Raw genomic sequence first — 18,229 nt, forward strand, 5'->3', positions numbered from 1 at the left:
TGGTTTGGGCTGGTATCATCAAAGATGAGCTTGTGGGGCCTTTTCGGGTTGAGGATGGAGTCAAGCTCAACTCCCAGTCCTACTGCCAGTTCCTGGAAGACACCTTCTTCAAGCAGTGGTACAGGAAGAAGTCTGCATCCTTCAAGAAAAACATGATTTTCATGCAGGACAATGCTCCATCACACGCATCCAAGTACTCCACAGCGTGGCTGGCAAGAAAGGGTATAAAAGAAGGAAATCTAATGACATGGCCTCCTTGTTCACCTGATCTGAACCCCATTGAGAACCTGTGGTCCATCATCAAATGTGAGATTTACAAGGAGGGAAAACAGTACACCTCTCTGAACAGTGTCTGTGAGGCTGTGGTTGCTGCTGCACGCAATGTTGATGGTGAACAGATCAAAACACTGACAGAATCCATGGATGGCAGGCTTTTGAGTGTCCTTGCAAAGAAAGGTGGCTATATTGGTCACTGATTTGTTTTTGTTTTGTTTTTGAATGTCAGAAATGTATATTTGTGAATGTTGAGATGTTATATTGGTTTCACTGGTAATGATAAATAATTGAAATGGGTATATATTTTTTTTTGTTAAGTTGCCTAATAATTATGCACAGTGATAGTCACCTGCACACACAGATATCCCCCTAACATAGCTAAAACTAAAAACAAACTAAGGTGAACATCTGCAATTAAGAAGATATATTGTGAAGAAGTGCTCCAGGGTCCCAGCACCTGGGCAGGACTAGTCAGTGCTTACAACTATAATGGAAATTCCCCTACGGCAGAAGTGGAGTTACAGGTAGAAAACTTTTCCTTCTTCATACAAGGACTTCTAGATGAATTTCCAATGTCATATTTTTCTCTTGGCACAAGTTAAAGTCTCAAGACTCGCATCACTTTAATTCAACCTCATTGTATTTCTGATTTTGTTCCCTAGATACAAGCATATTCTTATCACCTATTCTCAGAACAGTGCCATATCCAAAAAACTCCAAAACATATATGGCAAATGACGTACGTTCTTTTCATAGTTCTAATAAGAAGAAGAGTCCCTCTTTGAAATGTATATATTTTTACTATGAGCGAAATACCCTGAAACAGGCCATCCGATGCATTCAACGGATGTTCCATTCCGTGGAACACATTTTAATATTCTTACAAATGTCGACCTACATTGGAACTGATAATCTGAGACCCAAAAAGTCAACTTATTTCTGATTCAGGATAAGAGCATCATGATTGACAAAAGCTACAATCTGATTTTGAGACTATTTTTTTTCTTCATCTTACAGGCATATATTTTGCAATGATTAACAAGCTTGTGCGTTGGCCATCTCAATAAAAGAATCAATCATAATCTTAGTGGGTGTATGCTCTCTAAAGTGTTTACAACCTTTATGGACTAATAAAAAAAAATGTAATTATAATATAAGGTCTACTCTGCCAAGTCGTGTTTTTATCTTTTTTCTTGTTTTATGTGTGGATTTCCATAATTTGGAGCTCTATTATGAAATTAACGTAATAGTTCACTCATTTTCCAAAGTCAAATAGTAAGATTAGGGTCATTGCACTGACACCAGTTCAATGTCCTGTCACATATTAATGAAAACCATTTCATGCATGGATTAAAAGAATGAATACGCACGTGGTTATTGGTGGACCGTGAATGGCCGTCACAGCAGGCACAAATGTGCGGAAAAGGGAATGATTGAACACTGGGGATCGAATGTTTGCAAGGACTGCATCCAACAAAGGCTGACACAGGTACTGCTGCTTGGTAGTGGGCACTGTCGGAGGAGGAGGGGTTGGCTGAAACAGAAACAGAAATAGCACATTACCACAACTGACTATTTACATATATCCAACAAACAACCATTTATTGCGGTGACTTAATATAATTTTACAGACAACAAAGAATGTAAAACCTACAGAAAGAAGGAGGTATTAATGAGAGAAATGAGAATATCAATTGTCATAGCAACATTGAACAATCAGATTAACAGGGAAGCCGTGTACAACAGCAGGTGAACAAAACACTAGGATCCAATGCTGTGAAATAACTGGTGACCAGGCACTAGAACAAAGAAACAACTAAAGTAACTAGCCAGGCACGGAAATGTGTTTGCTCCCTTATGATGGGTGCATTTTCAAATCTCCTGCCAAACAGGAGCAAACAAGTCTCCTCCCAGCCGTTGAGAGCTTTAAAAATGCTCCTGCTGGCTTGGAGCAGACTTGTTTTCTGTTTGCCTGCCTGCACTGATGTGGACAGGGAAACAGAACATATTGCTCCCACACAGAGGAACCAGCCAGCTCCTCCCCTTGATTAATGGATTAGGCCCCCGGTGATTGGGTCCCCAGTCAGAATATGGCTCAGGGGAGGGAGTGGGGCATCTTTTAAAAAAGGTAAGGCGCCGGGGGATGGGGTACCACAGGGCCTATAAAAACTTCGGGAAATGGGGGGGGGGTAAGGGGGTGTCACTGTGCACTTCCCCCCTTTTATTGATTACGTGGCTCCGGAAATAGGGTCCCTGGGGCCTGATAAGGTTTTTAGTTGGCACTGGCCCTTGGTAAGACCCAGAGAAGGAGGGGGTACACGTCCCCACCCGCCTTTTAAACAAAAGAAGGCCCCAGGAATGTGGGCCTTGGGTCATACGAAGGCTTGGAGAAGGGGGAAAGAAGAACCCCCCCTTTTTTTTTTTTATTGGTGATGGGCTCATTAGGGCCCCTTCTCCCCTTTTTTTGTTTGGCCCCAGCGGATGTGGTCCCCGAGGACTATTAAAGCTCAGGGAGGGGGGCTGCATTCCCCCCTCCCCATAGATTTTGATTTTGGGGGTGGGGAGGTGTGTTACTGGGGGCCCATGAAGGAACAGGGAGTGGGGAGCTGCGCTGCTTCCTGACCTTTTTTTCTTTTTCAAAACTGGCATCAGAGGATGGGGTCCCTGGGGCCAATTAAGGAGCGGTGGCTGCATGCTCTTTCCCCTTAATATATTTTGGCCATGGGGGGTGGGGTCCATGGGATCCTTAGGCCAAACGTGCGCTGCCAAAGGCTGTGTGTGGTTACTACCCTGCTGGGGTTTGGACACAGGGCCTGGCGGCAGGCCAAGCCCTCCAGCCATCCCCTGGCCATGCACGACCAGAGGATTGGCTTAATGTATGGTAATAAAATACTATTTTACGTTTACAAAACATAAGAACTCACTGAAAAACACAAAGGATGAAGTAACAGTTCAGTGTGACAACACAAACCTATTTTTGTTTTTAAAAAAACAAAAAAAAAAAAACATAGAAATTCACTACTATTCACTTAACTTTAACATCACATCACTTTAACCTTAGTGTTTTTTCAAAGAATATACATTAATCTCAAAAGCCCCTCATCAACAGCAAGATGTGCTCAAGCCGGGTGCCCATGTGAAACCCAATTTATTCAAGTCAATTCACCATAACTTGCAAAAGTCTTTCAACTGCCAAAGCTTTCTCATAAACATCAAACACCCCAATGATGGGACAGCTTATACGCTTGTTTATTAAACAGAGGATTAGTGTAAGGAAATGCCTCTTTTTGTATGGTCGGCCGCAGGTTTTTGGACTGATGCTGGAGGTTTTTTAACTTTGAGAGTGTAATGAGACCTGCTAACCAGATCTCAGTTCCTTATGTTCCTACCTTTTAACTGGAATGTCAAAGCTCACACCAACTTGGCTAAGCTAACTTGCCTGTAAGTTCCTAGTGAAGGGTATCCAGGCCATGTAAAGTACAGGGTCACACCTGAGAGTGCATCACTGGTTGTGACACAAATAAAACAATACCCCCAGCCCACCATCATAGGCTGGAAGAGCAGTTTAAACTGCTGGTGCGACTTTGCCATTTAAAGTAAAGGCGGACCTCCCCCAGGTGAATGTGTAAGTGACACCTATGGCAGGCCCATCGAATCCTAAGGCATGGTGCACCATATCCCAAGGGCAGAACATGTATTTTACATGTTCTGTTAATACTAAAAATGAGAAACTGTCATGTTACTGTGGAAACACTTGGTCACCCCACTGGCGAGTGTAGTTACATGCTGACCACTCAGTTGTGCTAACTCTGGGGTGGTGCGATCAAAGTGGGTTAACCAAAGTATCAAACAATTTGTTACATTAAGACTGGCTTGATTCATATGCTGAAATAAATGTAACAAGCTGCAGTGTGCAATGTTAGCAAAGTTGCCACTTTGTCTTTAGTTCCTTTTCTCTATACCAGTTGCACATGAAGTCCTGTCGCTGAGACAGCTTTCATGTGAGGTGTTAACGACTCTCACAAAAGGATACAATAGGGGTTTGGACTGCCAGGGGGTGACCCTCCCTTCTGCAGGAAGCCACAAGGGTGTTGGCCCAAAAGGCAACCTTCATAAGTAAAAGCCATTTTTAAAGGGCAAATGGGTAACACTTGGTATAGGGGCTGCTCCAATGTTCAGGTAGACAGAAGCGCACTAGGGACAGAAGAGGGAAAAACAGCATCCAAATCAGTTTTCCAGGGGTGTGTATCCCCCTTGGTAGCCACAACTCTGGAATGGGCTAGGGAGCTCTACATGATGGGAGAGGGTTCTTGCCAAGTTAGAAGGGGGCAGAATGGTGCACCTTGGGATGCCCAGATACTACACTTCACAAGAAGTGGTCATTGGGTGAAAGGAAACCTGGTAGCCCATTGGCCACCAAATGCATCCTGCCCTGAGGGCATATTCTGAGCATAAGGAGGGCACCCCGAACTCATATCTCAACTGGACAGGAAGAACTGACCTGCTGCACTGTGAAACTGGCATAGCGACACTGCCCTGCCATGGACTGCATATGGTGGCTAGCAAAGGAAGGGACTCTGTCTGCCATGTCCAGCGCAAGGAAAAGTAGTCTTCAGAGCCCAGCCAAAGGCAAGAGACTCCAAAGGCCAGCTGACTGATATCCTGTTGGCAGCCCAGGACACAACTGCTGAAGGAGCTTACTGAGGAAAGCTAGTATCCCAAAGTCCTCATTTCACCGCCAACTGCAGCCGTGCAGCACCAAGGACCAGGACCCAACAAGCAAAATTGCATCCGAGTTCACTGAGCTCAGGAGCATCATCAGAGTGCATCTGGGACATCAGAGGATGAGTTATCAAACCAGGAAGGATTGATAGGTGAGCACGATACTGGGTGAGTGGTAGCCAGTGGTGAGAGGACTTCTGCCAGCACCAAGAGGACTTTGAGGAATGTCGACCCTGTGACCAAGATCACCTTACCCCCTTAGTGGACTGAGCATCTACAGCATCCTTTGAGCATCTTCAGCATGTTATCCCTTGCATCAGGATCACTTCTATAGAAAAACCCTGCAAAGGATACTTTGTCTGTGCCTGGAACTGACTAAAGACTGCTTCAGATGCTGAGGTAACTGTTTCTGAGGAACCTGTTGATCCCCCTGACTGGAACTGGTCACCTGAAATGACTCCTTGTGACTGCATTACGACTAGCCTAACTTTTTTTAGTGATAATGTTTTTAAGTGCTAACTTCGTTGAAATTGCCAATACTTGTTTGTGGTTGAGTGAAATGCTTTGATTTACCATACCTTGTAAATTCTCAATCTCCGGATCTTTTTCGTTGTGGTGTCTAAAAATACTTAAAAATAAAGTACATTTTCCTAAATTGATGTTCGATTTCTTTGGTGTGTTGTATATTTCTTCTTCAACTGCATCGATGCTGTTTAAATGCTTTTCATTTTGTTCCCCTGTGTAAGCCCTGTTGATCAGAGCAACCAGCTACCCAGGGCTGAGCTGAAGTTTTGACAAACGAAACTCAAGGGTCCTAAAGGGGTTGGTAAGTGTATTACAGGGTGAAGCCGCACAACCACACCACATAATACACTTAATATCTTCACAACTAGTGTTGCCTGCAAAGATGCATGCTGGAAGCCATCTTTGAAAAATACTCTCTCCGTGCTGGATATTGAAAATGTCACTTACCCAGTGTACATCTGTTCGTGGCATCAGTCGCTGAGATTCACATGGTATGCATGAGCTCGCCATCTGGTGTTGGGTCGGAGTGTTACAAGTTGTTTTTCTTCGAAGAAGTGTTTTCGAGTCACGGGACCGAGTGACTCCACCTTCTGTGCTCATTGCGCATGGGCGTCGACTCCATCTTCGATTGTTTTCCCCGCAGAGGGTGAGGTAGGAGTTGTACTATAGTAATAGTGCCCGCGCAATGAAAAATGTAAGTAAGTACCTATTAAAGGATTAAGTAATATATATACAAATGTACAAAATTGAAGGTAACTTCTGAACTGCTACAGGCTTCCGGGGAGGTGGGTGGGTCCATGTGAATCTCAGCGACTGATGCCACGAACAGATGTACACTGGGTAAGTGACATTTTCAGTTCGATGGCATCTGTCGCTGTAGATACACATGGTATGCATAGACTAGTAAGCAGTTAGTTCCCCATAAGCGGTGGTTTAGCCTGTAGGAGTAGAAGTTGTCTGAAATAGAGTTCTTAATACAGCTTGACCTACTGTAGCTTGTTGTGCGGATAGCACATCTATACAGTAGTGTTTGGTGAATGTGTGAGGCGTAGACCAAGTGGCTGCCTTACATATTTCTTGCATTGGGATGTTTCCTAAAAAGGCCATTGAAGCACCTTTTTTCCTTGTTGAATGTGCCCTGGGAGTAATGGGCAGTTGTCTTTTTGCTTTAAGGTAGCAGATTTGGATGCATTTAACTATCCATCTGGCTATACCTTGTTTTGATATTGGGTTACCTGCATGAGGTTTTTGGAATGCAATAAATAGCTGTTTAGTTTTTCTGATGTTCTTCGTTCTGTCAATGTAGTACATTAATGCTCTTTTGACATCTAATGTATGTAGTGCTCTTTCAGCCACAGAATCTGGCTGTGGGAAGAATACTGGTAATTCTACCGTTTGATTTAGATGGAATGGAGAAATAACTTTTGGTAAAAATTTTGGATTAGGTCGTAGGACGACCTTATTTTTATGTATTTGTATAAAAGGCTCTTGTGTTGTGAACGCTTGAATTTCACTTACTCTTCTTAGAGATGTAATGGCGATGAGAAAGGCAACTTTCCAGGTGAGGAATTGTATTCCGCAAGAGTGCATGGGTTCGAAGGGTGGGCCCATGAGTCTTGTTAGAACCACGTTTAGGTTCCATGAAGGAACAGGTGGTGTTCTTGGTGGTATAATTCTTTTAAGCCCTTCTATGAATGCTTTGATAACTGGTATCCTATACAAGGAAGTTGAATATGTAGTTTGCAGGTATGCAGATATTGCTGCAAGGTGTATTTTAATAGAAGAGAAGGCTAGCTTTGCTTTTTGTAAATGGAGCAAGTAATCTACTATATGTTTTGGAGTTGCTTCTAGTGGTTGTATCTGATTATGATGGCAGTAACAAACAAATCTTTTCCACTTACTTGCGTAGCAGTGTCTAGTGGATGGCCTTCTGGCCTGCTTTATGACTTCCATACACTCTTGGCTAAGTTGTAAGTGTCCGAATTCTAGGATTTCAGGAGCCAGATTGCTAGATTCAGCGATGCTGGGTCCGGGTGTCTGATCTGTTGGTTGTGTTGCGTTAACAGATCTGGTTTGTTGGGCAGTTTGATGTGTGGTACTACAGACAGATCTAGCAGTGTTGTGTACCAGGGTTGTCTTGCCCACGTTGGTGCTATTAAAATGAGTTTGAGTTTGTTTTGACTCAATTTGTTTACTAGGTAAGGAAGGAGAGGGAGAGGAGGAAAAGCGTAAGCAAATATTCCTGACCAGTTCATCCATAGGGCATTGCCTTGGGATTGCTTGTGTGGGTATCTGGACGCGAAGTTTTGGCATTTTGCGTTCTCTTTTGTTGCAAATAAGTCTATTTGTGGTGTTCCCCAGAGTGTGAAGTAGGTGTTCAGAATTTGTGGGTGGATTTCCCATTCGTGGACTTGCTGGTGATCTCGAGAGAGATTGTCTGCCAGCTGATTCTGGATCCCCGGAATAAACTGTGCTATTAGACCAATTTGATGGTGGATTGCCCACTTCCATATTTTTTGAGCTAACAAGCTTAACTGCGTTGAATGTGTTCCTCCTTGTTTGTTTAGATAATACATCGTTGTCATGTTGTCTGTTTTGACAAGGATGTATTTGTGGGTTATGATTGGTTGGAAAGCTTTTAGTGCTTGGAAAACTGCTAATAATTCTAGATGATTTATATGCAGTTTTGTTTGATGTATGTTCCATTGTCCTCTTATGTTGTGTTGATTGAGATGTGCTCCCCACCCTGTCATGGAAGCATCTGTTGTTATTACGTACTGTGGCACTGGGTCTTGGAAAGGCCGCCCTATGTTTAAATTTATACTGTTCCACCATAGAAGCGATAGGTAAGTTTGGCGGTCTAGCAACACCAGATCTAGAAGGTGACCCTGTGCTTGAGACCACTGTGAGGCTAGGCACTGTTGTAAGGGCCTCATGTGCAGTCTTGCGTTTGGGACAATGGCTATGCATGAGGACATCATGCCTAGGAGCTGTAGTATTGTTCTTGCTTGTATTGTTTGGTTTGGAGACATGTGTTGAATGACCCTGTTGAAATTGTGGATCCTTTGTGGAGTTGGCGTTGCTACTCCTTTTGTCGTGTCTATTATGGCTCCTAGATATTGCTGTACTTTGCTTGGCAGAATGTTTGATTTTGCAAAGTTGACGGTGAACCCTAAATTGTAGAGGGTTTGTATGACTTGATTTGTGTGGTTTGAGCATTGTGTGAGCGAACTGGTTTTGATTAGCCAGTCGTCTAGATACGGGAACACATGTATTTGCTGCCTTCTGATGTGTGCAGCGACTACTGCTAGGCACTTTGTGAATACTCTTGGAGCGGTTGTTAAACCAAAAGGCAATACTTTGAATTGGTAATGTATTCCTTTGAATACAAACCTTAGATATTTCCTGTGTGATTGATGGATTGGTATATGGAAATATGCGTCCTTGAGGTCTAGGGTTGTCATGTAGTCGTGTTTTCTGAGCAATGGTAACACTTCTTGTAGTGTGACCATGTGAAAGTGGTCTGATTTGATGAATGTGTTTACTACCCTGAGGTCTAGAATTGGTCTCAGTGTTTCGTCCTTTTTTGGTATCAAGAAGTACAGTGAATAAACTCCTGTGTTTATTTGTGTGCTTGGTACTAATTCTATTGCATTTTTTTGCAGTAGTGCTTGAACTTCTATCTCTAGAAGTTGTGAATGGTATTTTGATAAATTTTGTGATTTTGGTGGTATGTCTGGAGGGAATTGCATGAATTCTATGCAATAACCATGTTGGATAATTGCTAGGACCCATGTATCTGTAGTTATTTTGTCCCATACTTCGTAATATTGATGTATCCTCCCCCCCACTGGTGTTGTGTGGGAGGGGTGAGTGACGTGTGAGTCACTGCTTGTTGGTAGTGGTTTTGGGGCTTTGAAATCTTCCTCTATTCCTAGGAAATTGCCCCCCTCTATACTGGCCCCGAAAACCTCCTCTGTACTGTCCCTGGTAGGTGGGCGGTGCGGACTGTGAGGTGCTAGCTTGTGTGGCCTGACCCCGAAACCCTCCTCTAAAAGGTGTTTTGCGGAAGGTGTTATAAGATCCTCTGCTCTGCGGGGAGTAGAGTGCGCCCATGGCCTTGGCAGTGTCAGTGTCCTTCTTGAGCTTTTCTATAGCTGTGTCGACCTCCGGACCGAACAGAAGTTTCTCGTTTACTGGCATGTTAAGCACTGCCTGCTGAATTTCTGGCTTGAATCCAGACGTTCTGAGCCATGCGTGCCTACGGATGGTAACCGACGTATTAATGGTTCTTGCGGCCGTGTCTGCTGCATCCATGGAGGAGCGTATTTGATTGTTGGAAATGTTTTGACCCTCCTCAACAACCTGTTTTGCTCTTTTTTGCAGATCTTTTGGGAGATGTTCAATGAGATGCTGCATCTCATCCCAGTGGGCTCTGTCGTATCGCGCTAGCAGCGCTTGTGAATTTGCGATGCGCCACTGGTTTGCTGCTTGGACAGCAACCCTCTTCCCGGCTGCATCGAACTTCCTACTTTCTTTATCTGGGGGAGGTGCATCCCCAGAAGTGTGCGGGTTTGCCCGTTTTCTGGCAGCCCCTACCACCACAGAGTCTGGTGGCAGCTGAGAGGTGATGAAGACAGGGTCCGTAGGAGGCGCCTTATACTTTTTGTCCACCCTAGGCGTCACTGCCCTACTTTTAACTGGCTCCTTAAAAATGTCCTTTGCATGGCGTAGCATGCCTGGGAGCATCGGCAGGCTTTGGTAGGAGCTGTGGGTTGAGGAGAGGGTGTTAAATAAAAAATCATCCTCGACTTGTTCCGAGTGTAGTTCCACATTATGGAATAGAGCTGCTCTAGCCACCACTTGTGAGTAGGCTGTGCTGTCTTCCGGTGGTGATGGCCTAGTTGGGTATGTGTCTGGGCTGTTATCAGACACTGGTGCGTCGTACAAGTCCCACGCATCCTGATCTTGGTCGTCGTGGCTCATGGCGGTGTGAGCTGGCGAATGTGACGGGGTGTAAGTTGGCGAAGCCGGAGTTACAGGTGGAGGCGAGGGAGGAGGTGTTACCTTTTGTGTTGTTTGTTGCTGAGGAGTAAACTGAAGCGTTCTCTTTCGTTTGACAGGTGGAAGGGTACTGATCTTCCCAGTCCCCTGCTGAATAAAGATACGCTTTTGCGTGTGATCCACGTCAGTGGATTGCAGTTCTTGTTCAAATCTATGTTTCTTCATTTGAGAAGACATAGAATGCTCTTCGGTATAGGAGCCAGAAACAGGGTCTGATGTCGCTTTTTTCGGCTCCGAAAGCCCTGTCGATTGTTTTTTCGGCTCCGAGGTAACCTTCCTCTTTTTCTGTGCCGAAAATTCTTGGCCTGTATGGTCTTCGGCGCCACTGTCTCGGCGTCGATCGGTGTCGACACCGAACTCTCGGTGTCGATGCTTCTGTTTAGCACTCTCTCGGTCCCGAGGAGGCTGCGTGCCGGTGTCTCGACCGAAGTCGGACGATCTCGACACTGAATGGGCCTTTTTCGGTGCCGATTGTTGGTCACCGAGAATTTGGGTGGAGCCATGGCCGGTTGGCAGTGGCGTCCCCTGGGCCTTCTTTCCTTTTTTAGGGTTTGATCTCGACGTCTTACTCACAGTTCTTGTAGAGTGTAGCTCGTCGGAGTCTGAATCCTGGATGGAAAAGGATTCCTCCTGTTCTTCTTCTGTCTCGAACTGTCGACGCTCTTTTGGCGTGGACGCCATCTGCAGTCTTCTCGCTCGACGGTCGCGCAGAGTTTTTCGGGACCGGAACGCCCGACAGGCCTCGCAGGATTCTTCACTGTGCTCGGGTGACAGGCACAGATTACAGACCGAGTGCAGGTCCGTATAAGGATATTTGTTGTGGCATTCGGGGCAGAATCGAAACGGGGTCCGATCCATCGGCGTTGTCCTCCACGCGGTCGGGCCGACTAGGCCCCGACGGGGTGCCGAAATCTACCCCGAAGGGCACCGAAGCGCTTCGATGTTCAACGCGTCGTCGTATGTGTCTATCTGTAACCGGATCGCAACGATACCGTCGAGAATCTTCCGTCTTCAGCTATCTTTCCGTTCCGAAACTCGGAGCGACATGAACACGTCCGAACCCGATGGCGGAAAGAAAACAATCGAAGATGGAGTCGACGCCCATGCGCAATGAGCACAGAAGGTGGAGTCACTCGGTCCCGTGACTCGAAAACACTTCTTCGAAGAAAAACAACTTGTAACACTCCGACCCAACACCAGATGGCGAGCTCATGCATACCATGTGTATCTACAGCGACAGATGCCATCGAACATATTTTTTACTGGAATATTCTTCTTGATTGCCTCCAAGTTTATCAAGGAGTGGAACATTCTGGCTGAAATGGCATATCAGGTTCGGAGCTATTGTGGCCTCGATATAACCTATTACACATTAAAAATGGACCAATGTATGAGTCCATCAAGCCCGGTCATCCTTATTCTTCCATACCTTCAGTATGTTGTTATTCCAGTATCTACTATATATATTTTTTTTTTTATTAAACTCAAATAATCTTCATGGCTGGAACCCATTCCATGTGGTGTTTCAACTGAGAAAAAGGTTCAAATTCTCTTATCCTTGTATGCAAAAATGAAATCACATGAACCCCTCAGGTGACCGGGACGTAACGGTTACATCCTCGTTAGCACCGCTCGGGTGCCGAGGACGTAACCGTTACGTCCTGGTATGGGGCCTCGGGGGAGCGCTGGCCGCGCTTCCCCTTCAACCCCTACCCCCCCCCCCCGACACCCCATGCCCCCTCCGCGCAGGAAGCTCAGCTTTCAGCGCGGATCAGAGGAGAAATGCAAAAGCATTTCTCCTCCGATCACACGGAGGCAGCATGAGAGGCATGAAAGGAAAAATCTTTCCTTTCATGTCTCTCTCTGCACTTCTGCTGCCTGATCGCGATGCCATACCCCCACACTAAATAAATGGGGCCAAAGTTGTTCTGCCCACCGGTGGGCAGATGGGGCAATTACCCCCGATACACTCCAGAGGGGTTGGGGGGGGGGCAGAAAGCCTACTAGATGCCAGGGAATATGCCCCAACCCCAACTGAAAGGGGTATCAGTCTTTCAAGCTCTCACCCGCAAACTAAAACATCTTATCTCACGGCAAGCAAGAGGAAAATCTGATTATTTTGGGTTTTGGTTTTAAATTTGGGCCGTGAGAGCTTGACTAACTCCCACTTGGAAGGGTGAGGGCTGCTCTTTTTGGACTTTGGGACACTGCCATGTAGAAAAATCCACAAGACCTAGACACATCTGAAAACTAAACATCTGGGTGAGTCCAGGGTGGTGTGCTTCACATGCACCGCATCATTTTCTTAACCACAATGCCCCGCAAACCTCCAACTTTGCTAGAAATCATACATTTTTGTGATGGGACCTTCCGGAATCTGCAGGAATCCGCAAAATTCCTACCAGCCAGCATTGTCGCATCTATACCGATAAAAATTCCGCCACACTTGTCAGCCTAAAAATGTTTTTTTCTTTTTCAAACTGCCCTTTTGGAACCGCTTTGGTTCCCCCTCAATTTCAACAAGTTTTTGGCTCTTCCCTGTCACAGGCACTTGGCCCACCTACACAAGTGAGGTATCATTTTTACAGGTAGACCAAGGGGAACGTTGGGTGGTAGGAAATTTGTCCCGGTGTGGAGGATCCACGCAAGTCACATCTCCCTGGGCTCCCTCGGGTGTCTTATCAGAAATGTTTGGGTTTGGTAGATTTCCCTATATGGCTGCTGAGCCCAGGACCAAAAACGCAGCCCTGCCCCCCCTCCCCCCCTCCCCCAACAAAAACTGGTAGTTTAGTATTTGATAAATTTGATGTGTCCGCATAGTGTTTTGGGGCATTTCCTTTTGCGGACACCAGGCCTACCCACATAAGTGAGGTACTATTTTTATCAGGAGATGTCGCGTAGGCTCTCATTATCCTAATGAGACTACTGGATTTTGAGCAACAAGATCGTTCACGATGTGGGGGATTGCGTCTAACCTACGGTGAATGACACTTGCCTCTCTAAATCCGGGTTTTGCTCCGGCTAACTAGCAGTGCCTCATCTCTCCCAAATGGAAGAGACAATTGGGCAGCCGAGCGCATGACATCTTAGTATTTCTTAGGGAAGTCGTGGTCACTCAGGTCACAACCGGTTCTATCATACACAGTACGGTCTCATATAAATGACAAAGGCAGTTTTAAGTTTTAAAGATTGGCTTAATAAAACGACTGCATTTTAGATAGCAAAGCGTGAGCTACAATAACCAGAACTATACAACACAGTAAGATTAAAATAGTAACAATGAGAGTGAAGCACAAGAATAGGGCTATCATAGTGCCGCTAGATTATTTTCTCTCTAAGTTATATTTCGAGCACAGCATGTGAAGCTCTAAGCCTGCCTTTCAGGTTCCCCCTGGAGGACATCAACCCTCATACCCGAGCAAAGGCCTGTAATCTGCATCAGCATCTGCAATGGGGCATTCAGCATCTAGTTGTAGGTCCCTGGCTGGAATCTCCCTCTTGACGTGTACTAGGACTAGGAAGTGTTTTTATAACTGTTAGAAATGGGGTCTCTAGCTGGCAGTCGGTTTGCACCCTGTCCAAGCAGGGACCCTCATTCTAGTCAGGATAAGGGAGCTACCCGCTCAGATAACCCCTGCTCACCCCCTTGGTAGCTTGGCACGAGCAGTCAGGCTTGTCTCAGAAGCAATGTGTAAAGCATTTGCACATAACACATAGTAATAAGTGAAAACACTACAAAAGAACACCACACCAGTTTTAGAAAAATAGCCAATATTTATCAATATAAAACAAGACCAAATACGATAAAAATCCAACATACAGTAATAAAAATCTGAATGCTGCAAGATGTACTTAACAATACAGTTCCTTGAAGACGATAACTCCACCTGGGGCTATCACGGCATCGTGAACAACAAAACCAAACGTTCAGGCTGGCCTCGGTGTCGCGAGCCAGCTGCGGTGTCGGGAAGACCCACAAACAGTACCTTGGATTCGCAGGGCATCCGGATCCTCACGGTGAGCTCCGGAGAGCGGCGTCGGTTCCGGCATCGGTTCTGGAGTCGGTGCAGGAGTCGTCGGGCCCTTGAAGTCACGCACCTCGGGGATCGAACTCCTTGCTGATCAAATCAGGTGTGCTGGTGGGGATGGCGTCTGGGCTGCAGTGCAAAGCGGGACAATGCAATGTGCGGTGCCCACAGGTCACGGTGCAGGCAAAGGCTCCGTGACGGCGTCCAGCGGCGTCGGTGAGACCAGGGCTGCGGTGTGAAGCGGGGCGGTGCAATGTGCGGTGTCCACAGGTTACGGTGCAGGCAGCGGCGTAGTCTTGCGGAAGCACGGCCGTCGGTAGGGCCAAGCCAGCGGTGCGGGACGGTGCTTCGTGACCCTCACGAGCGGTGTCCACAAGCCACGGTGCAGGCAAGGATGCCTGGTGACGACACTGGAGCCACTGGTGCTGGCGGCGGTGGACTGGGGCTGCGGCGCGGGACGGGACGGTGCTTCGTGCTCCTCACGAGCGGTGTCCACAGGCCACAGTGCAGGCAGCGGCGCCGGTGTCAGCAGGAGCGACGTCGTCGGGATGCCCAGGCTGCGGTGTGAGCAGGTGACGCCAGAGTGCAGGGCCCACAGGTCGTGGTGCAAGCAGCGGCTCGGTGAAGTTGTCCGATGACGGTGTCGGTGAGACCAGGATCGCGGTGCAAAGCGGGGCAATGCGACTCCGTGCTGCGGCGGCCGGTCACGTTGCAGGCCAGCAGCGTCGTTGGTGGCGTCGCAGTGGTTTCTCCTCTTGGACGGCACAAAACACACAGTTCCCAGTGCTGCAGGTCGAGGAAACTGAAGTCTTTGGTGTCCCTGAGACTTTCAACAGGAGGCAAGCTCTACTCCAAGCCCTTGGAGAATTTTCTCAAGCAGGAAACACAGCAAAGTTCACCCTTTGCACTCTTTTCAGGCAGAAGCAGCAACTGCAGGCCAGTCAAGCAAAGCAACACAGCAAAGGGACAGTACTCCTCCTTTAGCTCTTCTCCTGGGCAGAGGTTCCTCTTGATCCCAGAAAGATTCTACCAGTCTAGGATTTTGGGTCTGCTTCTTATACCCAGTTCTGCCTTCAAAGTTTCCAAACTTCAAAGCAAAGTCTCAAGTGTTTGCAAGATCCTTCCTTGTCCAGGCCAGGCACCAGACACTCACCAAGGGGTCGGAGACAGCATTGTGTGAGGGCAGGCACAGTCCTTTCAGGTGTGAGTGACCACTCCTCCCCTACAGCACAGATGGCTAATCAAGATATGCAGGCTACACCTCAGTCCCCTTTGTGTCACTGTCTAGAGGAGAGGTGTTAACAGCCCAACTGTCAAACTGACCCAGACGGGGAATCCACAAACAGGAAGAGTCACAGAATGGATTAAGCAAGAAAATGCCTACTTTCTAAAAGTGGCATTTTCAAACGCACAAACTTAAAATTAACTTTACTAAAAGATGTATTTTTAAATTGTGAGCTCAGAGACCCCAAACTCCACATGTCCATCCGCTCCCAAAGGGAATCTACACTTTAATCAGATTTAAAGGTAGCCCCCATGTTAACCTATGAGACGGACAGGCCTTGCAACAGTGAAAAACGAATTAAGCAATATTTCACTGTCAGGACATATAAAACACATTACTATATGTCCTACCTTAACCATACACTGCACCCTGCCCTTGGCGCTACCTGGGGCCTACCTTAGGGGTGTCTTACATGTAAGAAAAGGGAAGGTTTAGGCCTGGCAAGTGGGTACACTTGCCAAGTCGAAGTTACAGTCAAAACTGCACACACAGACACTGCAGTGGGAGGTCTGAGACATGATTACAGAGCTACTTATGTGGGTGGCACAACCAGTGCTGCAGGCCCACTAGTAGCATTTGATTTATAGGCCCTGGACACCACTAGTGCACTTTACTAGGGACTTACTAGTAAATCAAATATGCCAATTATGGATAAACCAGTCCACAGTAAAATTTATATGGGGAGCACTTGCACTTTAGCACTGATTAGCAGTGGTAAAGTGTGCAGAGACAATAAACCAGCAAAAACAGAGTCCAAAACCAGGAGGTCAGAAGGCAAAAAGACAGGGGAGACACGCCAAAAAGCTGCCAGGTCTAACAATAACTAACACGCAGATGTTCTAAGAAAATGTCCCTACGTAAGGATGTGTATTTTCTACGAATACTGGAGACTAAACTTCTACCACGTTTACCGGCAATGTACCAGACTGTAGCCTTGACAGAAGCACAGGGCGATCAAGAATGCATTATTTGAGAACACAGTGCTGTACTAAGCTAAACAGTGTGATAGAAGAAATTAAAACAAGACCGTAAAAACTGGTTATTGTAAAATAACAGTGCAAAGCTGAATAAAATATATCTAGGGCAAAGTGCACAGCGGCCTAGTATGTTAAACTAACATGCATGAAGCTATATTAAAAATTGCTACACTACAGAGACTTGGGGGAATGCTGGGTGGAAGGAAATGTGTGGCTCTTAAGATTCCAGAACTTTCTTCACCGAAATGAGAGGAAAAAGTGTTTTATTCCCCCAAAGTTTGAGGTTTGCAAAGGATTCTGGGTAACAAAACCTGGTGAGAGCCGCACACGTCACCCCATCCTGGATTTCCCTAGGTGTCCTGTTTTAAAAAATGCACAGGTTTGGTACGTTTCCCTAGGTGCCGGCTGAGCTAGAGGGCAAAACCCACAGCTAGGCACTTTGCAAAAAACAAGTCAGATTTCAATGTAAAAATGTGATGTGTCCATGTTGCGCTTCCTGTCGCGGGCATTAGGCCTACACCCACGCAAGTGAGGTACCATTTTATATCGGAAGACTTAGGGGAACACAGAATAGCAGAACAAGTGTTACTGCCCCTTGTCTTTCTCTACATTTTTTCCTTCCAAATGTAAGACAGTGTGTAAAAAAGACATCTATTTGAGAAATGCCCTGTAATTCACATGCTAGTATGGGCACCCCGGAATTCAGAGATGTGCAAATACCACTGCTTCTCAACAACTTATCTTGTGCCCATTTTAGAAATACAAAGGTTTCCTTGATACCTATTTTTCACTCTATTTCAGCAAATGAATTGCTGTATACCCGGTATACAATGAAAACCCATTGCAAGGTGCAGCTCATTTAGTGGCTCTGGGCACCTAGGGTTCTTGATGAACCTACAAGCCCTATATATCCCCGTAACCAGAAGAGTACCGCAGACTTAACAGTGTATATTGCTTACAAAAATCTGACATTGCAGGAAAAAGTTTCAGAGTAAAACGTGGAGAAAAATGGCTGTTTTTTTCAGCTCAATTTCAATACCTTTTAGTTTCAGCTGTTATTTTCTGTAGGAAAACCTTGTAGGATCTACACAAATGACTGTTGGTGAATTTAGAATTTTGTCTACTTTTCAGAAATGTTTAGCTTTCCGGTATCCAGCACTGGTTTCACACCCATTTCTGTCACTAACTTGAAGGAGGCTAAAAGCACCAAAAATAGTATTAAAAAAAAAAAAAAAAAAAAAGGGGGGTATGTCCCAGTGAAACACCAAAATTCTGTTGAAAAATGTGTTTTTTTTATTCAAGTCTGCGTGTTCCTGAAAGCTGGTGATTTTAGCACCGCAAACCCTTTGTTG

General features: G+C 45.9%; 1 protein-coding gene across 4 annotated transcripts in view; it reads right to left on the bottom strand.

Moving 5' to 3' along the window:
* MED15 (mediator complex subunit 15) overlaps window positions 1–18,229 on the bottom strand; it is a 411,818-nt gene that overhangs the window by 59,771 nt on the left and 333,818 nt on the right. For all 4 annotated transcript variants that reach the window (XM_069215144.1, XM_069215143.1, XM_069215146.1 and 1 more), the window contains one exon: window positions 1,647–1,810. In XM_069215144.1, the coding sequence (XP_069071245.1) occupies window positions 1,647–1,810 (164 nt within the window). The remainder of the gene's footprint in view (window positions 1–1,646; window positions 1,811–18,229) is intronic.

This window comes from Pleurodeles waltl, chromosome 11, assembly GCF_031143425.1.
Source record: "Pleurodeles waltl isolate 20211129_DDA chromosome 11, aPleWal1.hap1.20221129, whole genome shotgun sequence".
NCBI lineage: Eukaryota > Metazoa > Chordata > Amphibia > Caudata > Salamandridae > Pleurodeles > Pleurodeles waltl.